This window comes from Sabethes cyaneus, chromosome 3 (assembly GCF_943734655.1).
Source record: "Sabethes cyaneus chromosome 3, idSabCyanKW18_F2, whole genome shotgun sequence".
Taxonomy (NCBI): domain Eukaryota; kingdom Metazoa; phylum Arthropoda; class Insecta; order Diptera; family Culicidae; genus Sabethes; species Sabethes cyaneus.
The window spans coordinates 71,682,632-71,706,624 of record NC_071355.1 but is presented as its reverse complement, the minus strand read 5'-3'; the positions used below and the strand labels follow the sequence as shown (position 1 = coordinate 71,706,624).

At 41.6% G+C, this 23,993-nt stretch overlaps 2 protein-coding genes across 2 annotated transcripts in view; one reads left to right on the top strand and one right to left on the bottom strand.

The window, feature by feature from the left end:
- The window catches only part of LOC128744182 (D-2-hydroxyglutarate dehydrogenase, mitochondrial-like), a 64,231-nt gene extending 51,308 nt beyond the window's left edge, over positions 1 to 12,923 (top strand). Inside the window, 4 exon segments of the mRNA XM_053841005.1 lie at positions 10,641 to 10,762; positions 11,357 to 12,355; positions 12,435 to 12,600; positions 12,655 to 12,923. Of these exon segments, the coding sequence (XP_053696980.1) occupies positions 10,667 to 10,762; positions 11,357 to 12,355; positions 12,435 to 12,600; positions 12,655 to 12,923 (1,530 nt within the window). The 5' untranslated portion in view covers positions 10,641 to 10,666.
- Positions 12,924 to 12,971: 48 nt separating this feature from the next.
- Positions 12,972 to 13,907, bottom strand: LOC128743301 (protein bcn92). Its single transcript, XM_053839855.1, has 3 exons — positions 13,715 to 13,907; positions 13,528 to 13,648; positions 12,972 to 13,220 (listed from the first exon to the last, which is right to left on the bottom strand). The coding sequence occupies exons 1-3, from the start codon at positions 13,801 to 13,803 to the stop codon at positions 13,170 to 13,172; spliced, it is 261 nt and encodes an 86-aa protein (XP_053695830.1). The 5' UTR covers positions 13,804 to 13,907; the 3' UTR covers positions 12,972 to 13,169.
- Positions 13,908 to 23,993: the final 10,086 nt, after the last annotated feature.

Here is a 23,993-nt window from a genome sequence, read left to right as displayed (position 1 = left end):
AGACTGCAATCGAAAAAACTTGACTCACACATTTGTTTGTAACTTTTTGCCGTGTAAGCAAAAATAATAACTGAAATTTTGACTGAAAATAGTTTCGAGCATGTTGTTTATACAATAGGATTTCGAATTTGACATGGTTCGATTTTGGCAACAAAAGCATTCGTTTTTGGCAAGACAAGATATTTCGCTTCGAAAAATGTGCCTAAATATCAATCAGTTTCCGCATTCATGCTTTAAATGCCGAAAAAATTATGCGCTCAGTATGTTCATGAAAACAAGTTATATGGTTTTGAACGATATTGTTATTGCCGTAGGACTACGTCTTACCACAGGGTGTCAGTAACTTATTTGCACCGGACGGATACTGCCGTGAATCGCATATCAGTCCCATATGTATTTTTCGTGATTTTGAGTTTATTCGCTAAATAGTTATAGTTATCATTGTTCTTTAGGTTGTAAGAAAAAACTAGCTAGTTTCATTTTAAAAAATATAAAAAAAAGATATCAGGTCAGTTTGTCCATCGCAGTAATCGGCAGCCGCAGGAAGAAGATGTAATATATCCCATACTTTAAAGCTCAAATGAATGATAACACAATTTTATCAACTCTTACGTACTTTATTTACTCATATTTACTCTTACTACAGATAAAATGTTAGCAAACATCACAGATCGTTTATCAAATATGCGTTCACTGGTTTTGTTCTGGTAATTCAATCCAAAATTGTTTTTTAGTTTCGTCTACTAATGGAACGATGGTTTTAATCAATGATTTTTTCCTTCCATCATCAATCCCTTTTGGTTGATTTTGTCTTTTTAAATGATTTTCAATATCAAATTCATCAGACATAACTTGTTTTTCTTGCTTCGTTGTAAAAATCTTGCAATGGTTTTGGTTTTGCCCATTCTCAGAGTTGCTGTAATGGAATTCGTAGGGTAAACGCACCATTAGTGGTGGTAGTACCAGTAGTGGTGGAAACTCGAATTATTCCATTATTTTTGCAGATTTTGGTACAAGTTAGATACTTATCAAATAATACTGTTACTGGTAGTTCGATACTTATCAAACTTGTACCAAAATATGCAAAAATAATGGATTAATTCAAGTTTCCACCACTACTGGTACTACCACCACTAATGGTGCGTCTACCCTATGATCCTTTTTTTACAACTACGTTGTCAATATAGGGTCGAGGCTTCAACTTATTTAAAACATATTGAGATACGCTAAAAAGATTTGTAAAAAAACTGTCGGCATATTTATATTTTCAACGTTGTTTTTGGCATTTCGTACCGCATTCTTGAAATCAGAGTATGTGATTGGTGGATTTTGCTTCATGGCATCTTCCACAGCAGCATGGAAGCTGTCGGCTGACATAAACGTGTGCCCAGATTCAAAATATTTGAGAACCAGTTCTTCCATTTGAACATTCTTGGAGTTCACTAGAATGATCAAATGAAGGAAGAGGTTCCAATTCTTGTTCTGAGCAGCACAGTTATCCAACCACAGAACAAGCTTCTTCGCTTCTCTAAATCAGGGGACAACGCGATGAAAACAAGTTAAAAGGTCATTTAAAGACCGACCACTGATGGCTTCGTTCCAAAAATATGCGAGCACCGGTTCTGTACAGGCATATTTTCCGACAGGGGCAAATGTCTCGTAGAAGGTAATAAGCCGCTGAGAAAAAACTACCGTTTTTAATCCATCTAAACGCGACAGTTGAATGACCTTTTTGAAAAACAAGATGTAATAAATGTAATTTCCTGAAAATATTTTAATAACTTCTAACGATACCTTTTGTAGATCAACCGCCAAAACCACATTTCCAGCTTTTACCGAGTCTCCGTCCTCATGGTACTCTGTACGGGATACTTTAGCTAATTGAAGGTGCTGTAAATATTCTTCACATATACGGCAAGAGGTGTCCAAAGGCAGAATTTCTTTCGAGTGTCCAGATGGTTTTTGGTGCTGTATTGCCGAAACGCATGATTCGCACTGTTCGTGCCCAAGTTTGACTAATGATACATTCATATCCCTCATAACTTGACCATAAAACTGGTAACTCACGCCGTTTTCGTGTGTTTCACAGTAGTTGCGGTGCATTTCCTTCTGTTGCGATAGGGCGTTTCGGTATAGTGGCAACTCGCGGTTAACGATAAAACATTTATTTGTACGATAATTAACTACATGAAATAAAAGGTGCTCCGCGAGCTGCTGCTATCGCAATAAGAATGATGAAACATGATGGCCGTCACCGGATGAGAATGATCGCACACCGAGAGCCGCGGTAACTTCTGTCACGTTGACGGCTGTCAAGTGAAGAGTCCCACTGGTAACTTCGGTGCTGTCATTTAACGGTTGGTGGGATGCCTTCCCAACACCTCCCCCTTTTAGAATAGGTGATACGGATCGTACCTCGCAGGCTGCCTTCGCAATCTCGAAGACTGGCGAGTAGGAATCGGTTGCTGCAGTTGATTGCTAAGGGGAGTTCGATGACGTCGACGGATAACCTGTGGTTGCAGGTCTGCTTGGAGAAAGGCCGGCAAGTCGGTTTCCTCGGCTTCCGGCTCAAGTGTAGGACGTAGACCCCAACTGTCCAGGAGAATAGACAACGGTACTTGCACGCTACTCGGTGTCGTTTCAGTTTCTGCATCACTCTCAGCTAATTGACGAGTCCGCAGTTGGTTGCAGTGGGATCGGATAAGATTCTGCTTTGATGGTAGCCAGATGTTATACATCACCTGACCGATGCGCTCGATCACTATACCAGGTTGCCAGGTCCACTTATTTGCTGCATAAACCTTAGCCCAGATGTGATCTTGTTGATTGTAACACCGAGCTTTCGCTCCGTGCTTCCGGTTAAATTGCTTTTCCTGAGCAGTACTCGGCAACTTGTGGTACGGCGTAGGCGGGCGAAGTAACTCCAAAGACGTACGGATAGTTCGTCCATACATCAGGTCAGCGGGAGATTTCCCACCAGGTGCGCTGCGACAGGGTGTGGTTCTGTAGCACAGAAGAAAGGTGTCTATGGCTTCGTCGAGGGTTTCCCCTCCTGCGATGATTTTCTTAAGCGAACGTTTAAACGTGTCGACAAACCTCTCAGCTAATCCATTTGATTGCGGATGAAAAGGCGCTGTTTTCAGATGAACGATACCATTTTTGTCGCAGTACGATTCGAAGCGGTCACTGGTGAGCTGCGTCCCATTGTCAGTAACCAGTGTTTCGGGCTGACCGTACCTCGCGAAGATGCCACGTAGGATTCGCAAAGTTGCTGTGGTGGTAATCTCCTCGATTCGTATCACTTCAGACCGTTTTGTGTACGAATCCACCACAATGAGAAAATAGTTCCCATCTAGCGGACCGGCGTAGTTTAGATGTAGGCGCTGCCACGGTTTTGTCGGTGGGGGCCAGGGTTCCATGGTAGTCTTCCTGTCTGTTTTGTTACGCAGACCCATTTTCGTGGCACATACGCCGCGGAAACGGGCCCGGAGATCGGAAACATCCTGAGTCTGCTGAATGGCAACTTGATTGCAGAATGCAGTGATCGGTTGATTCCATAGACCGAACTGGTCCATCAGATCTATGCCTAAAATGTCGAGATGAACGTTAGGAGCTGATACATAACACTTACCCTCTCTGGTGATGTTGTTGAGGGTTATGCTACACTGCAGCTCGGAAACGATGTCGAGTGGCTCCCCAGACGCTGTTTTGGCTCGGCACAATGCTGACTGTGCTCTTGGCCGACCAAGTTTGACCCAAGACTGGTGCGAGATGATGGATATGTCCGACCCAGTATCCAGTTGCAGCCGGAGAGGGACACCATTGAGCTGCACGTCGATGAATTTCCGACTTTGATGGATGTTCCGCACTGTCACCGTTTTTGTTGACTGCTCACGGTTTCTTTTCTTCCTGTGTTTCATGGTGTTGCGCTTGCTCGAAACGCTGTTCGATGATTTCGATGAAAAGCATGCGCAATACCCCTCTCGATGACCGCGCTTACCGCAGTCGCGACAACTATGATCGCGGAAGCGGCAGTCCTTGCTGAAGTGCATCCCTCCGCAGGACCAACAAGGTGTTTTAGGTTGATCCAGCGACGGTGTACTGCTGGTTGATCGATGCCTAGACTGCTGCTGGTTGCGATGAACGAAATTCACAGTCGGCGGGTTTTCCACCATAACGGTATCCATTTTGAGGTTGACCAGGTTATTACATTGCTCGACCACTTGTTGAAGAGTTAGATCCGCAGCTTCGTTTAGCTTGTTAATTAGCCGCATCCTGATCTCAGCGTCCTGCTTTGATTTGAGGCCACACACAAACGTCAGGCACTTGAATTGCTCTTCGGTGAGCTCTGACAGTTTGAAGTCGACGCAGGATTTGTTCACCCTACATGAGTAGGCGAGATAATCCTCACTAGCCTCCTTGGTTGTTTGGAGACAGTTGTAGCGCCGGCGAAAGATGGAAGTGGACGCACCGAACAGAGATTTTAGCTTTTCTACCGTTTCAGTGAAGGTGAATTCACGAGCGAGTTTAGGTAAAATGAAGCTATTGTAGCGCTCGTGATTGGGTGGGCTCAATTTGCGTAGGAGGAGTCGTACCTTAGCAGCGTCGTCCAGCTTGTCGGCATCCTTATCGAAAAGATCACTGTAGCGAGAAAACCACGCGTCGAATGTGTGTCCGCTTTCCTTTTCGTACGAGAATTCCACCATGTTGCTTGCCAGGGAATCCAGTACGGTTTCATCGCGAGACAGCTTTGAAATGGCAACCTGCGTGGCGGAAAGCTGCTGTGAAAGCTGCGCCATGAGCGCGTGCTGGTTGTTCAGGATCTGTATTATAGCATCCGTGACGCTTGGTTGTTGCGGAACTCCAGCACTTCCTAATGCCTGATTGGTCGCCATCGCGATTTTTGTCCTCGTGCTACTCCGACTCACTAAATCACTATTTCATTCCAAAAACGCGCTAATTTCGGTATAACTCCGCCACTATCTCGTCGCCACTGTTGCGATAGGGCGTTTCGGTATAGTGGCAACTCGCGGTTAACGATAAAACATTTATTTGTACGATAATTAACTACATGAAATAAAAGGTGCTCCGCGAGCTGCTGCTATCGCAATAAGAATGATGAAACATGATGGCCGTCACCGGATGAGAATGATCGCACACCGAGAGCCGCGGTAACTTCTGTCACGTTGACGGCTGTCAAGTGAAGAGTCCCACTGGTAACTTCGGTGCTGTCATTTAACGGTTGGTGGGATGCCTTCCCAACACCTTCTTAGATAAATCCGATGGCAAATACAATCTATTTGGCGCATGGGTACGACGGTAATGTGAGATGGTAGGATTGTATTTGGTGATGTGTGCTTTAACTAAATCGCGTTTTTCAGTATTGCGTACATATTTTCCTCGTTTAGGAGCTTTTGAGGGATGATGGGCATCTTCATTATCTTCAGCATCATCAACAAATCGATGAATAATATTTCTATAATTAAACGTTCAAATATTACGTTGATTTTAAAATAAAGTTAAGTACTTACCCACAGTGCTCTTCATACCGCAGAGTATTGAGAAAAAATTTCCTGCAGACGATCGTAGATTTATTACTGCCCACTGTTCGTATACAGAAACTATACGAATGATGCTTTCCAAGATGCTCTTCGGTAATACGATACCGGTCTCGTTTTTTAACAGTTGCTCGACGAACCCTTTCTCTCACAAAACATTTCTGTCCGGCCGCGTCTATTTCCCAGAACGATGTATTCATATCGATCCTGTCATCCTTTGAGACCAATTGGCTGCACTCCTTTTTACAGCCACAATTCTCCATTATAGCATAATGAGCAAAACGCCGTTTTTTGCCTTATCCAACTTTCCATATGGGACTGATATGCGATTCACGGCAAGATAGCTCTTGGCGGACTTTTTAAACATAAAATGGTAAGTCAATTTCTAATGCATTTACATTCAGCTTTATCATAACGAAAAAGGGTCTCGATTTTGGCACGGTTTCGATTTTGGCAACATAGGCGACACGCATTTGTTGCCAAATTCGAAATCCTACTGTATCGGGTTTCAACAAAATTGATTGAGCAATTATAGCGTAAGGATGGGAACTATCATTAAAATCGTTACTGATAACTATCAGTAATTTCAATGCGTTACTGATAACTATCAGTAAATATTAGTAATTTTACCCATCAGGGCATTGAAGCAAAAAATAGGAAATGGTAATATTAACTGGTAAACTGCGTTCTTCATTACAAGTTTACTTTGTAGTTTACCAAGCGAGCTTTATGGAGGCTCGCGCAACTACGGACCAGACTTTTACCACCCAGCAGATATGTTGGGAGCACATCGTGCCTATAGTTACTATGGGCTCTATTCTGTAAATCACGTCGAGCAACTCGGCTCGACTCAGTCACTGTCGAGTGTCGAGTGCAAGAAGAACGGGCAGCATAGCGGCTCAATGCACGACCAAAACAAAGCTAGCTCAGGCGTCACTTGCTAACCGTTTAGTCACTAGCTTTTTGGCGGTGGACTCAGTCGAGTTACTCGACAAAATCGGGTCGCCTGTGACTTACATAATACCAAAAGTCGACTAGTCGAGCAAAGTGACACTCGACGTGACTTACAGAATAGGGCCCTTATATATATAGTTCGGCGGATAGAAAATCGGGAGCCAAATAAACGTCAAAAGCGGAGCCAAAAGCTTTTCAAAATCCAACATGCAGGAGTAATGTTAAAAAAAACACACTTTATTTTCATAAAACTAGTCATTTTCAACACCCGCTAGTGATTATTTCTCGTAAAAACCTGCACATTTCACCATAATTTCAAATTTAATTTCATAAATCAGGGATGCCAATTCGCCTGGTTTTCTATCCGCCGAACTATATATATAGTAACTATAATCGTGCCTACGTATCATACGATACGGTCGATCAAGACCAGCAATGGCACATATTGGATGAACACGGTTTTCTAGATAAACTAACGTTACTGATCAGAGCTAATGGATAGAGTGATGACTTTCGTGCGCATCTCGGAGACACACCCTTCGAGACGCGGCGTAGGTTGAGACAAGGTGACAAGATGACTGATATCATAGCTAGGAATCTTGCGACGTAATTAAACTTACTGATACTTAGTGATATTATTGCTTACTGATAACTATCAGTAGTTAATGATAGTTTTCCCATCTCTGCTACCAATTATTGAGTTATTCGTTATGACAAATAATGCAGTTTTGTGTTTGTCGGTTGGTCTGAGTTTGAATACTTTAAGGGCATTTTGAGTAGTTTTAACCAAGTTTTAGGTCAATCCAACCTATTAGTACGTAATTTCATTTAAGAGTAGACAGGAAGCCTACAAAACTAAAGTGACCGGCCATAGAGATAGGACGATACAGCAGAACTGATTTGAACACAGAAATGAACATATCTGGGTTATTTTCCAACGGATTTCTGTTTTCATTTCACCAGGCTTGGCACACTCTTTGCGCTTCAATTTTGCTCATTTGCTCACTGCACCTCAGCCAAATTTAATTTGAAAAAGTGGTGTACGAGGCATTTGTAGTCAGCAATTATCTACAATATTGCTGAAAAAAGTAGAGTTTTACCTTTGTTATACTATAACAAATGTTTAGAAATTGGTCAAAAAACACGAAATTGATCCGAGGTCCGGAGGGCCGAGTCACATATACTAATCGATAAAGTTCAACGAATTGAGCAATTTTCCGACGCGACGTTTCGTTTAAAAGTTATAAGCAAAATATCAACATTACGTGACACGGTCGCAAGCCCTTGCCAAATATTGGGTCTGTGAAGTATTGCTCAATTTCTACCGAGACGTGCGAAGGGATATATCCGTTAATGTCATCGTCGATATGCTACCTCAAGTCAGGTAAATTAAAATCCCCAATTGATAGAATTATGTCAGACTCCGTGAGACGGTCCGCAACACATTGTACCGCTTTTGCGTGAGCCGAGTATAGTTTGGTACTTGAGTTGGGCGGGAGATAAATAGCAACTATATAAATCGAGCGACTTTGCAAATTAATACGGACTGCAATTTGTTCGAGTTCACTATAATCCGCCAGGGCAATGGACTCGCATTCTATAGCGTTATTGATTGCGATCAATACTACACCGCCCCGTGAGTGATTACTGGACAATTCGTTACAATCACAACGGAATAGAATGTAGTCAGGAGATATTTCGTTGTTGTCGATATCAGCCCTAAGCCATGTTTCCGTAAAGACAAGTACGTCATACTCACAACTGGACAACAATACTCGTAGTCGAGCAATTTTAGTCCGCAGGCCCCTTACATTCTGATAGTACACAGAAGGAGTGCGATGGAATGTACAGGCTTCTGCGTTAGGTGCACCTGCACCTGGAAGACCCCTTCTCCATGCTCAAGTACAGGACCGGGACGAGTGCTGGTCGCTGGCGGGAATAACTCGACTGTACTGAGGGGATCAGGGGCTTTCAAAAATGTTTGTTTTTCGATGTTTTATTTATGTTATGTTTTTCGATGATATCAAAAAGTTTGTAGAACATATCAAACCAGTTAGATAAGGTTTCGTGTGCGTGCATAATGCTAGGATGCTTTAATTTATTCATAACAGTTAATAAACTGATTTTAAGGGGTCACAACAGAAAGCCAATTATATCTCGCAAACCATATGACGTAGATACCTAATACCTTCGGCAGTTTGATAAAATTTATAGTTCTACAGTTTTACTGAACACATGAACTGGCTATCTAGTTCCTACAAAAAGTTAATTTTTTGAAGTGTGATATACCCTTAATATCGAAATGTAAGAAAAAGTGAAAAGATACAAAAGGTATTTAAGTAACTTCTCCGAAGACAGCTGAGCTCAGAAACGTCAGGAAAGGCGAGAAAATACCGAGAAATTTGACCGTCTATTTTTTCAGAATGGTTCCACTGTGCGCTGTAGAGCTATAATGCCGTTGGTAGCAAAAAAGCATTTTAGTACAGAACTTAACCTAGGAGTGTCGATAAACGATCACAGCGTCCCGATTCCCGATCTCCGGCAAGAAATCGGTCAGTTGAAGAATAATAGTGCCGCCGGAAAAGACCGACTCCCGGCAGAAATCTACAAAAATGGCCAAGAACCACTAGCAACGGCACTGCGCTGAATAATTTGAAGTATTTGTGAGGAGCAGAAACTACCGGAGGAGTAGATGAAAGGCGTGATTTGTCCCATCTACAAAAAGAGGGTGGTCAGCTAGATTACTGTAATTACTGCGGCATTACGCTGATCAACGTCGCCTACAAGGCGTTCTCCCAGATTTCGTTACGTCGTCGATCCCCAATAGCAAGAGAATTTGCTATTAAGGATCAAACTTTCACACTCTGACAAATCCTCCAGAGAGGTCGGAAGTACAGCAGTATACAGTCTAGCGCGAACAGATATGACAGATATTGCCAAGAGCTTTGCGGACAATCCGACGTGGCTGTTTAAAGCTACCCTGGAGCGAGTGATTTGCTACGTGCGTTTTTCGGGGGCACTCTCGAGTCCTTTCGAATCGCGCAGAGGATTGCGGCAAGGGGATGGGCTGTCCTCCATGTTATTGAACATCGCCATTGAAGGTGTGTTCCGGGGAGCGGGTTGAAAATGAGAGGAACGATCTTGACTTTATTTCTAGAAACTTTGAGACGGCGGAGGCAATCTACGCTAGACTAACTGACTGTTCGCTTTCCACGGACAGTGACTATTGACGACGATGAACTAGAAGGGGTTAATAATTTTATTTATTGGAGATCTTTGGTCACCGCCGACAACAATACAAAACGACGAATTTACGTCTACCCTTCCCTCCACAAAACCAGTAGTCCTCTGCGGACTTGAGACGGCAACTTTGCTCATGGAAGACAAACGTGCACTTGCCGTATTTGAATGATGGAATTTTTTGTTTGCACTTACACAAAAACCCGTGCCGAATTGTCAAAACTTGCGTGAAAACTAAAACAAAAATTCTTCCTTCTCTTTTTTTCTCAACGAAAACCAAACAAATATCAGCAACTTCGTAGTCGCGAATATATCGAGAAGCTCAATGAATTAGCGATGGACCAAGAACACTGGATGGAAGTTCTTGATACAGCAAGAGGCAACCCGGCTCTGCGATGCTAGAAAAGGGTAAATATGAGACATAGTGCTCACTGAATAGCGAACATATAAAAAGAAATGCCGTGCAGGCTTACAGCAAACACCCGGGTGATACCACAATACTACAATAGTTCTGGGTGCATGAGTCTAGTCCACGAACGAAACCTTCACCACCACCTTGTCAAAATGGATGTTAAGCATTTCTTGATTGTTTTTCTCCTTTATACTTAACAAAATTTATTGTTTGAATTAAATAATAAGGACCAAATTATGTACCTATTGATAGAGTTTTAATAATTCTAGTCTCAATCAAGATGAAGGAAGCAGTAATCTCTTATTCGACAGTGGATTACAATTAGGTACACGGCTGAACATTAAAGTCTATCAAATATGAAACAACATATTTAATTTGAAATATGTTAAAACAATAATTGAACATTTTAATTTTAACATTTGCATTATCTCAATAAAATTAAATAATTTTATTTCAATTATTATTTATTGTTTTAGAAAACTTTGGCAATTCAACTAACACCATGCTTAACACACCAAAGGTAGCTGCTGGCATAAAAATTCTTCAGCGATTTTTCAACATTCCAAGAAGGAAGATGCATGAAATTCCTCTATCAAAGGTATGCATGTCAGGTTAATTATTCGATCAAATAGCAATAACTGTTTCTACAGATAAAATATGAAATTATTTTCTGTTTTTGTTCCACTGCCACACCAATTGATGCCAGATACGGTCTACCAGTAATAACCCTTTCTTTGTTATTCAAAAATCAAAACTGCAATTAGTACACCTTATGTAGCTACTAGCAGGGATGGCACAATCACTTTGCCTCATGCCTATTGACATTTATTTGACAGTACTGTTTCTGCCAAGCAAAATTTGACAAAGTTTTGTATGGGACATTCGTAGAATTAGTTATTATCTACAAGTTTTCTGAATAAAATTTTGCTGTATCTTTTGTAGTTACGGTGCTACAATGCTAGTAGCTCATTAGTAGCTATATGAACGTTCGGCTACTAATGAGCTACTAGCATTGCTAGCTACAGCTACTAGCAACATTGTAAATACAGAAGATACAGCCTAAGATTCAGAAAAGTTATAGATAATAACTAGTTCTTCGACCGTTCCATATATAACTTTTTCAAATTCTGCTTGACTGAGACGGTACAGTCAAATGAATGTTCAACTATAGTTAAACATACCTATATCTCAGGATCGTTACGGCATTGAAAGGGGCCCATATGCCACCATCACGGAGCAGGACATCAGCCAGTTAGGAAAAATCCTATCGGCCAAAAATCAAATCCTACTAGGAGCTGAGGAGACCGCTGGGTACAATCGAGACTATTTCCGGTACGTCCGAGGACTCGGAACGCTCGTATTAAAACCACGCAGCACGGAAGAGGTTTCCGCTGTTCTGCGCTATTGCAACGGGCGTCGGTTGGCCGTTTCCGTTTTCGGAGGCAACACCGGAGTTTGCGGTGGCTCTGTGCCAGTGTTCGACGAAATCGTCCTTTCGATGGAGCTGATGAATCGAATCGTTGCCATCGATGAATACTCCGGATTCCTGGTGTGTGAGGCCGGTTGTGTTTTGGCTAAACTTGAGGAAGAACTATCGGCGAAGGGGATGATCATGCCTCTCGATCTTGGATCAAAGCATTCGTGCCAGATTGGAGGAAACCTAGCCACTAACGCTGGTGGCATTCGGCTGATGCGTTATGGTAATCTTCACGGATCGGTTCTGGGTTTGGAAGCCGTCACGGCCAACGGAGAGGTTATAGATCTCATGTCCAACTTCAAAAAAGATAACACCGGTTATCATCTTAAGCACTTGTTTATTGGATCGGAAGGAACGCTTGGTGTTATTACGCGTGTGGCGGTGTCTTGTCCTGTGGCTTCGACGACGCAAAGCGTCATGCTTTTGGGTTTAAACACGTTCGATGCTGTGCGACAAACCTTTTTGGAAGCCAAAAAGCAACTTGGGGAAATTCTCACTTCATGTGAATTGTTTGATCAAGAAGCTATGCAGTGCACCGTTGAACATTTGAAAACATCAGCTCCCATCGATACTTTTCCTTTTTATATTTTACTCGAAACAACCGGTTTGCATAAGAAACATGATGAAGAAAAGGTTCAAAATTTTATGGAATCTTCAATAGATGCAAATATAGTAAGCGATGGAATCATAACTAGTGAACCATCTAAGGTTGAGGTTAGTAACCTACCCATCCCTATTATACCTACCGATTTTTATATTTCAAATTTATAATAAACTAATTGATTGATTACAGAAATTGTGGCAACTGCGGGAACGAATACCGTCTGCAACCTACAGTAATAACTTTTGTTTGACGTATGATTTATCGCTACCGTTAAACCAATTTTATGACATTGTCCCTGCAATGAGGGAACGAGTTGGTCATCTGGTGAATGTTGTTTGTGGCTTCGGACATATAGGTAAGAAATTCTTTGCAAAAACGACAAGGACATTATATAAGCATTTTTCAACAGGCGATAGCAATCTTCATCTTAACATAGCCGGCGACACACTTACCGAGGAGGTTCAAAGACTAGTTGAACCATACGTTTACGAATTTACCGCCAAGCTCAAAGGCAGCGTTAGCGCCGAACACGGAATTGGTCTACTGAAACCCGGTTACCTAAAGTATTCAAAGTCGGTTGAAGCAATTGCGCTTATGAAACAATTAAAGTTAATGATGGATCCTAACGGTATACTGAATCCATACAAAGTTTTAATCTAGGAAACAGCGAACAAATAACGTTATATTACCTAAAGATGGTGAGCAAATAAGAGAGTATTTCGTGTATTTACTTAATCTATATTTCCTACAACTATTTTGTCTTCGAAAGCTTTTTAAAGCATTTAAAAAGCCTAGTACTATTTATCAGCAAATCTATTCCTTCAGTCCAGCCCTGTGCGGTTAGTTATACCAACTAACTTTACTACAGCAGTGTATGTAACGCAGTTAAATAAGTGGATTGCGATTTTGTCCTCTAAGAGCGATCTATTTTTCGATAACCAATTTATCCGCTTGAAACAGCTGACCGACAAGTACCTGAATGAAAACAAAGGCTTTACTTATTTTGGAACAACTCATTTACTGTGGATGAGCAGAAAAAAATCACATGCAGAACTATTTAGTTGTAGATGATTTGCCAATAGGTATGTTTAGAAATCACCAATATTTAAAATATTTGTGGAGAAACCGAAATTTACACTCAAAATTTTGCCATATTCTCTCATACTTTCAATATGTGACAAACTCAAGCCCATGACCATGAACTTTTCGCTTTCTAGTTCTGCTACCTATCGAATATCATGCCGACATTGACCACACCACACCAAGCTACTTGACAGCTTACCTGCCGTTTAATTATATCCAAATTCCGCTGTCCGTACTCTAGTTCAGATTCGATTTTGGATGAATCACTCAGGCTCTTGTTATCACGAAATGCATCTCTGATGCGGCGAAGGGCGTACATCCTGCAAAGAACAGATAAGTTAGCACTTACAACGTGGTATTCACACATCAATTACACAATAACTCACCGGTAATTGTAGGAGCTGAATTTTTGCGACTCACGGAGCATTTGCTTGTATAATGTTAGGACCTTCATCTTGTTGGCGACGTTGGACATTAAAAATGTTTAATAAATGGAATATTCGGTGCGAACTAACTTTAATAGAGATGAAACAACATTAAACGTTGTTTTAGTGGATACGAACAATAACAACAAACCACAAAAACAAGACAGCGAATGAGAATGAAATGCGAACCCGAACTGATTAAATACTTTGACATTGAATTTGTCACAGCCAGGGATGCCATCTGGTCTGATTTTAAAGCTGTGGGAAACTACCGAAACTACTCGAAACCTGAAAGCGAATTACACTGAAGTCGCTTTTTACGCGCATTTCGAATTTAGGTACCCGAAAAAAAATAACCATAGCACGAAGATAAAAATTATGGTAGCAGTAGGATACAAAAAAATATGAAAACAATAAAATTTATCGTCAGAAACGATATCCAAACCATCAAACTTATTGTAGTCCACCATAACTTTCATGGTTTTGAGAGATTCTACCATAAAAATGACGGGTTGTTAAGTATCTTAACAATAAAAAGATCTATTTTGACGTAGGACTACGTCTTACGGCAAGTTTTGAGATAGGGTGTCATTCCAAAAAATCGAAAAATGCTAGCGTCACGAAAAATGAAAGGTTTTGAGCGCTAATAGCTCAGCGGTTTTCCGATCGATTTTCAATATTCTTACAATCGATCGGAAAATCTTCTAAGAATTGACCCAAATGAAGAAAAATATGGATTCTTAATGTTGAACTATTGAAAATAATGAACCTATGCTTTACCAGAATTCTCGCTTCGTGATTGGTTGGAAGATTCTTTGTGATGATCTAAACCTATACCAATTTGATATCTGTGCTTGGGAAGTAAGCCAAAACAAGTGACCAACTTTCCTCATTTCAACAAGATTTCTTAACATCGCGGTTAAACCTAGACCATTTTGATGTCCTTGTACGCCAAAAAGAGTGACAAAACCCCCTAGTGCCAACAGATTTCTTACGAACGCGATTAAACCTAGTCCAATTTGATGTCTGTGTTAGGGAAGTGTGCCAGAAAAAATGACACAAGTTCGTTGTCCCAACAGAACGCAAATTCTTTACTGCGAGACGATTAAACCTCGGCGAATTTGATATCTGTGTTGGAAAAACGTGCTACAGCTGTAGTGTTCAGTTATAATACGACTCTGTGAACACGCATGCTTTCCGTTTCATTAGAAGTGAAGTGAAAAGATGTGCTGTTGATAAAACAGCATTGTATTGGTAAAATCCCTTCAACGTGGGAACAATGGGTAATAAAAACAATCTTTAATTTCAGTAAGGCAGCTGGAAAGCAATAGTTTGTGTTCTTGAGTTTGTTAAATTGTTTTCAAATGCACAATCTTTTGAGAATTGAACATATGCAATGTTACTACTTTGATAAATGTTACATACAACGCATGTTGCATGTATATATGTTGCATATAGCATGTATACATGAAGAATCGAATGATTACAAGCATGAATACATGCTATTATCATTATAAAGAGACTTACGTAGTCCTGCGTCACCTATATATGCGGTCGTGTCTTGTACACAACCCATCTGATTTTTTTCGCGAACAAAAATTTCATTTACAGCGAAAGTTATCGTCCTTTTATGGTATTTTTTTAGGCGAAAAAATAAAATATTTAAAAAACTACAAGATATACATCCCTAAGGGTTGTACAAATAGGTGACGTAGGACTATATCAGATCATTAGATTAAAGACTAATGTAAACTGAATTTCTTTTCATATAAGAATCTATGCCATTGTTTAAGTGAATGTTTAAAAGAGAAGAGCGAAATATTCAGATTCAATTCTTTATTGAATGCAATGGTGGTTTTGAAAATATGTGGACGGGGGTTCACAAGTACAACGCCTGCAGCCATTAAGACATAGAAGATTTCTTTTAAAAACCACTTGTGTGCATCATAAAGGTTGAAATAGTAATGAATGACCAGCCCTCAGCTTATTGTATTAAATATGATTATGCGTAGGTTGACATGTTTCAATAATCTTACTTTTACTCGCTTGTGGCCTTTAAAAGGGCCATTGGTTACAAATAACATTAAAGCCAAAGCACGTTCATCGCAAATATGACGTGTCATTCGAATGTGCTTCTCTTTTGACATGAATGGCAACAGGCACGTCAGTTAACGACGTCGATTCCCTGTCTTTTGCTCCGAAAAGGTTTTACTAGTTTCACAACTTACCGCTTGTTACATAGCAGAAAATATGGCACACACGCAAAAATTTCTGTTTTATTTGTATGACAATCCTTATCCTCCTACCACAGGGGTGAGGGGTCTCAAACCATCATAAAATAAATTCATGCCTCCATAAACCCCCACATGCCAAATTTGGTTCCATTTCCTTGATTAGATCTTGAGTTATGAAGAAATTTGTATTTCATTTGTATGGAAGCCCCCCCCCCCCCCTCTTGGAAGGGGAAGAGGTCTCAGTACACCATAGAAAAAATTCTCACCTCCAAAAACCCCCACATGCCAAATTTGGTTCCTTTTGATTGATTAGTTCTCGAATTATGAGGAAATTTGTGTATTATTTGTATGAGAACCCACCCCCCTAAAAAGGGGAGGCGTCTTAACTCACCATAGAACAAATTCTTGCCTTCTGAAACCCTCACATGCCAAATTTGGTTCCATTTGCTTGATTAGTTCTAGATTTATGAAGAAATTTGTATTTCATTTGTATAGCTGCCCCCCCTCTTAGAAGGAGAAGGGGTCTCAGTACACCATAGAAAAAAATCTTACCTTCTAAAACCCCCATATGCCAAATTTGGTTCCATTCGCTTGATTAGTTTTCGAATTTTGAGGAAATTTGTGTTTCATTTTTATGGGAGCCCCCCTCTTACGCCGTCTATAAAATTGCTGGTCATTTTATCTTTCCAACGACATATAAATTGTTCAGTTTCGTTCAGTAGTTTAGTAGTTATTAGCATTTGAAATCTTTCATTCCAACGTTACACTTCTATTTTCGTTTTCACAGATATTAAACAAAGACGTAGTCCTACGTCAAAAGCAGTAATTTTGTTATGAAATATGGACAATTTTATTGCAAAAATTAGAAACAATAATATGAAAAAATTTGAATTTGAGCCACTTTTACAATAAATTTCAGCTTTCCCTCCTGTTTTGAAGCGTTGCAGCAGCGTATTGTAGCAGCAAGAAGCGTGCAATAAACAGGTTAACAATTAAATTATGCCTGCTTTGTTATGGTCCATATTATTTTCTTACCTTTAGCCCGAAACTGCAAAACTGATAAACCACTTTTCTCCTGCCTCAAAGTGTCACATTTGACATAAAGAGAATCGAGCGAAAAATGAAGACTGGTTCTGTTCGATTTCTGCCTGGCATTCGACTGTTTCGTAAGCGGGTTTCATTAGGGTCACAGCTTTCACACTACTTTAAGGCTGCTTAAGGGTATAAAAGTGGCTTTACAAAGTACTACCAAGTTTTCACTCGGCTCTCAGCAGTATAATTAATATATATAGAATGCCAGTGTCGCTGGTGTTTCATGGATATTTTGGTGGCAAACATGTTGCTGGTTCGTGTCTTGGATACGGGAACAACATTGTCAAATTGCCCAATAGAAAAATTTTCCTGCCGACGAAATAGCCCGAACGAGCAAATCGGGTGATTTATCCTAGGTGATTAACTGAAAAACAGAAAGGATTTTTTATTGGGATTGTCAGTTTGACAATCAGATTCCCGTTTCGAATCGAGCACTCACACATATGTGCATACCATGTAAATACACAATTTTCAAATGTGTGATGTTTACCACGAGCATTGCAGCGACGCTGGCACTCTATCCAGCTTTAATACATCGCCCTAATACATCGCACGTTTTCTTTCCGCGCGTTCACGGTAAAACTAAAGAAATGTACGGAAAGAAAACGTGCGATGTATTACGGAAATGTCAAAAATGCTGTTCAAATGTTACGAACACGTCCACCTCGGGGGCCTCGTAAAAAGCTGGATATATCCGACGAGAAGATGGCGAGCTCAATTCCCGAAAAAAGACAGGCATTTTCAATTCGCTTACTTATACCAATTATAGTTATTCGAAATTAAAAATATCGCGTTCGACAATGTTCACGGCAAAATAAAAAATAACGCGTTCCACTTTTTTAAATATAAAAATAGTTTTTTGGCTGTATAAAGGTTGATGTGACGTTGATTAAGCGACTGGAAGAACATATTGCAAAACTATTTCTCGTTCTAAAAATAGAATTGACAGCATTGCGCAAATTGGTAATTTAAAGGCGCGCAAAAGCCATCTACTAAGCTTCATCGCAGCTTCGAAAGCAGCTATTGACAAGCCTAAAGCTTGATAAAACTACCAGATTTAGATGTTTAAGAGCTGAAAAAAGGTTTTTATTTCTAAACCTAAACCGTAGCTCAGCCACAGGTGGAATAAAATCAGCTATTAAAGCGTTTGATCAGCCTGAAATTGTTACTTGGGAATCTCTCATTGTCAGATACGTCGAAATGAAAAAGTACCCGAGTGAATGTTCAATTTCGAGCAGTTTTGATTTTTTTTAATTATTTATTATAATATGGCATCCCTGCATCTGACACTGCATTTTTCGATGTTCGAATTTTTCGAGCCCCAAAAATCATTATTCATTTTTCATTTCTCTTCAAAGTTTGCGACAGGAAACAACGCATTTTCCTTCGCATCGTAAGGTCGTACAAAGCTTCAATATTTTACTAGTAAAAGTTTTCTCTGCAAAAATCATTGAGTATACACAACCAGGCCCTGAAAGTCAATATTAACAAAAAGGTAAGAAAGTTTCTAATGCTGTATTTTAAGCAACAAATAGTAGGAACCAGGTAGAAGTCTTTAATTTACAATGAGTGCTCACATTCTTCAGATAAAAGATAGTAAGCCATTTATTTGCAGTTCTTGTATCTACATACTATCAATAATCGTTTTGTTTAACGCGTAGACTTCCTTTTTAACAAAGAAATTTTATTTCTATTCATAGGAAGTTGCAAAATGGCGACCGGCGTTTTGGAAGTTATGAGGCACTCGTACAACACCGCCTGGCCAGCGAAAATCTATCCAACCTAGTTGGTTAGTTTCGCTGGCCTTCGGCGATATGATGACTACTTCTTAGAGAAATCTTTGAATTCACTATGTTCGTGTAATTGCTATACCTGATTGTATAATAAATGTACTGCAATCTAAAATGTTTTTTCTTTGCTTAATATTCACACTACCGTGCGGAATCAAGATCCATACACTCAATTATATTTGATTATGTGTTAAAATAGTACCTGCAAAATAATTCAAGTCCATTTCCATTTTTCGTTAGCATGACGTTAATATTAAAACTAGGGCAACAAGCAGTGAAATATAAATTGAAACTTCAGCGCATATTTACTTATCAATTGACTGCATCGTTATAGCTATTTGCATAGCAAATCGAACAATAAAGTGCATTTGAAGTGATTTTCCAATTTCAATTCTCAAAGTTCGATTTAAAGGGTAAGTTTATCGTACAGCTATATTCTATTCAATTCAGTAATCTCTCAACTGTCCTGTATTCTAGCAGCTGGCTGTGAAATCTGCCGGATAAAAATTAGAAGGTCAAGTTTAAGTTCCGAATGCAAAATGTAGCATCAAGGCTTTGCTTGAAATGTTATTTATTTATCCAAATTTGTACTGTACGGATGTAAATTATCACTAAATGACTTTCAATTGGCGAAGAAGCAAAATCTATACCTATAAAAATGGATTTCTGTCTGTCTGTCGGTATGTTCCTTATAGACTCGGAAACTACTGAACCGATCGGCGTGAAAATTTGCATGCAGTTAGAGTTAGAGACCCCTCCACCCCCTAAGAGGGGGGGGGGGCTCCCACACAAATGAAACACAAATTTCCCTATAACATGAGAACTAATCAAGTAAATGGAACCAAATTTTGCATGTGTTTTAGGTGGCAGACATTTTTTCTATGGTGTATTATGACCCCTCTCCTTTGAAGAGGGAGGGCTCCCATGCAAATGAAACCTCTCACCCCTTTGATAGTGGGTTTATTTGTTTTCCTAGGCCTCTATTACTTTTCTTTAGTTGGGTCCGAACGAGCGACGGTAAGGAGAGGATCGCACCTACGATATGGTACTTTTTCCACGAAAGTTTTCCGTGAAATGGTACATTCCGTGTAAGGTTTTTCGTGAAATGGTGTTCGGCGAAATGTTATACAATCACGGCGAACATTTAAGTGCTATCCGCTTTATTTTACCTGGCTAAGCAACGTGGGAGAGGGGGGGGGGGGGGGGGTTGTTACTTTACTGTTAGGAAAAATTCCAAATTTGCATATTAAACTACCCTTGCTTTCATAGTTACGTAACTGCCAAAATGAATCATTTAAGGTTGAGCTCCTCAGAAACTTGCAAAACTCGAGATTGTGACTAAGGTCATCCGAGATTCACGATTTATGTACAATACAGTTTAATTTATGGCAATACGATGTTCGTCGGGTCAGCTAGCATATTTATAATTTTTGGTTTTGGTTGGTTTTTAAACGTTTCTATGAAGATTTCCATCGTCGTTGAAATTTTTGTGAAAAACTTCCAACTAACACTTTTTATGGATTGCTTCGAATTTGCGCATTTTGCATTTCAAATGTTTGTTCTGCAATGTATAATTTAAAAGTTAGTTGGAGGAAGTGACTGCCTTAATGGGCCACCTGACTGTGATGACCTGCGGTCCATGATCTAACAACTGACTTACTAAATCCCATTTACGCGGGCACTTCTTTCACTTTCATGTCACCTCATCTAAAGTCACCGCACCTTCCAGGCCCCATTTGATTTGTACAGTCACCCAGGTGAGCGAAGTCACCCAGATGTGTGTGTTGAGGATAAAAGGCCGTTTCTTCAACTACACCATCATAAACGTGCATTGTCTATTCGAAGGTAGCCCCGACGACGAAAAGGAAGGGTTCTATGCGCAGCTGTGGGCAACGTTCGACAGCTGCTCACCACGGGACATCAACATCGTCATCGGGGATATGAACGCCCAAATCGGCAGGGAAGCAATGCATAGACCGGTGATCGGGCCTCATGCCTGCACACCGACACGAACGATAACGGCCAGCGATGGATCAGTTTTGCGGCTTCCCAAGGCTTGGTGATCAAAAGCACCTTCTTTCCCCACAAAGATGTCCACAAGGCCACCTGGAGATCACCTGACCAACGAACTTCGAACCAAATCGACCATATTCTCATCGAGAGCCGGTTTTTCTCGAACATCACAAATGTACGCTCCCTACGGAGTGCGGATATTCCCTCGGACCACTACCTAGTAGCAGTACATGTGCGCTCAAAACTATCGACGGTTTATACCTCGCGACAAAGTCGCCCTCGTCGGCCAAACATTCGGCAACTAGACAACCCGCGAAATGCCGATAATTACGCGCGCGTACTGGATGAAGTTCTGCCTTCCTCTGTGGAGCTAGATGCTTTGACCCTCGAAAACGGATGGAGTATGATACGCTCGGCCGCATCTGATACGCAAAACTATCTGAGCATATCCACGAGAGAGAATCTAGCCAAGTATCGACGAGCGAGGAATGAGTTGATCACGATCCTGAGGAGGAAAAAGCGCCAGAAGGAGGACAGATATCGTGAGGAGCTTGAACCTCTACTCCGGGCTAATGACACCCGCAAGTTTTACGAGAAGGTGAACCAAACTCGCAAGGCCCACACACCAAAACCCGACATGTGTAGGGACGAGGGAGGGGATCTAATCACAAACTAGCGCGAGGTGGTCGACAGGTGGAAGCAGTTCTTCGATGAGCACCTCAACGGCGATATAGCAGCAGGAGCCGTGATGGAAGTTAACCTCGGAGTAGCTACAAAGGACAACAGCGTACCGGCTCCCGATCTCGAAGAGATCCGGCGAGAAATCGGTCTGCTGAAGAACAATCGAGCCGCCGGAAAGGACCGATTTTCAGCAGAACTCTACAAAAATGGTCAAGCAACGGTACTTCTCTGGCTGTTCTCAAGGATTTGGGAAGAAGAGAAACTACCGGAGGAGTGGATGGGAGGCGTAGTCTGTCCCGTCTACAAAAAGAGCGACCGGCTAGACTGGTGTAACTACCGCGGCATTACGCGGGCTTTATGGAGACCCGTGCTACTACGGATCAAATTTTTACTCTCCGACAAATCCTCCAGAAATGTCGAGAGTACAACGTGCCCACGCATCATATTTTCGTGGATTTCAGAGCAGCATACGATACCGTTGAACGCGTACAGCTATGGCAGATAATGCACGAGTACGGTTTTCCGGACAAACTGACGCGGCTGAGCAAAGCTACTCTGGAACGAGTGATGTGCTACGTGCGCGTTTCGGGGACCCTCTCAAGTCCTTTCGAATCGCGCAGAGGGTTACGGCAAGGGGATGGAGTGTCCTATACTACCGGTACCAGACTCGTTGAGAACCCCGAAAAGCTTGTGGTCAGCTCCCCACCCAAGTTATTCTGTTATTCTCCGAGGTCGTCGAGCGACTTGTTCGAGATGGCCTACAAAACCAGGATCCAATTCGTGTTGTTTCACTGGTGAAAAAAGGGGCCGACCTTCAATCGCTCAACTTCATATCCTTCAAAGTAGGCATTCCTCTGGCGTACAAAAATGCGGTCTTGAACCCTGATACTTGGCCACAGGGAATTGTATTCAGGGAATTTGATGATGCTCGAGCGAATTCAGCGGTATGGCTGCCCCCTATCGCCCCCGCTCCTTCCGCTACTCTACTAGTTGGACCCTACGATGACTCCGGTGCTGGTTCATCATCTGTCACTCCAATGGCGCTAACTCCAATCCCTTTAGGACTCCCTTCGACTGCAGATCTACCGCAGACTCCTGCAGTAGACGGACCATAGTTTCCGTCACACCGACGATATTAAACTACACCAAGTTCCCAGCCGACTTTTGTCAATCCGACGCTACTGCCATCTTCAGACGACCGCTTATTTCATCAGATAGCATGACACTGGGACGCTCTGTTGTTGGTATCATGGATGCCCCCTACCCCCCCACCGTAGTCGCGCTACTGCCGCCAGCGCTCATCAGTCGTCCCGGTCCTACGTGTGAGCGTGGGGAAAGGGGCTTCCAAAACTCTCTTCGCGGCAAGTACACATTTGTAAATACCCTTGCGTCCACTGACCCGTACCGTGTTTCCAGTACTACGCACTTGCATGATCCGTTAGCAGTACTTACTGAACGAAACTTTGCTGACGACACTCCGACTGCTGGACTTCGGATATTCCATCATAACGACCATGACTTCAGCTTATCACCCGGTCCGGGACGCCTACCACAACGCGATATGGAAACCCCTGAACCGCCTAGCTCAGTCGAGCCCGCCGTAGACACCGAATTACAATCGCAATCGACTCGTTCCTGCCACCCAAGTCGTCCCGGCCCTGAGTCTAGTGCTGGTGAAGGGGTTTTCCAAGCCGCCTTCCATGGCAAGTATCCTATCAGTAACGGTATCCATCGCTCTGACGCATCCTCAATTCCCAGGACATCAACCGTAACAAGTATTGCCGCATCTGCCACCACGAATGTCCTGGTATACTATCAAAACGTTGGAGGAATGAACAGCTCTCTCGCTGAGTACCAGTTAGCCTTCAGTGATTGCTGTTATGACGTATACGCCCTCACCGAAACCTGGTTGAATCAAAATACGACGACAAGCCAGCTGTTTAACGATTCCTACTCCGTTTACCGACAGGATCGGTCGCGTTCAAATAGTTGTAAAAGTACTGGAGGTGGCGTTTTGTTAGCTGTTCGCTCAGGATTCAAATCCTACGCAGTTAATCCTCCCAACAGTTCGGCAGTTGAACAATTATGGGTCGCGATTACCACTGTTGACGGAATACTCTATCTCTGCGTAGTTTACATCCCTCCCGATCGAGTCAACGACGAAAACTTGATGGGCAACCATCTTGAAGCTATCAATTGGGTTGTGTCGCAATTAAAGCCTAGAGATAAAATTGTTATTTTGGGCGATTTTAACTTAAGCGCGATCTCTTGGCAGCGTAATTCCCACGGTTCTCTATTCCCAATCGCCTCTCGATCGTCCATAGGCATAGCCCCGCGAAAACTGCTTGATACATATAGCACCGCTGGACTTAAACAGATGAATGGGATTGAAAACGAGAATCATCGGACCCTTGATCTGTGCTTCGTTAG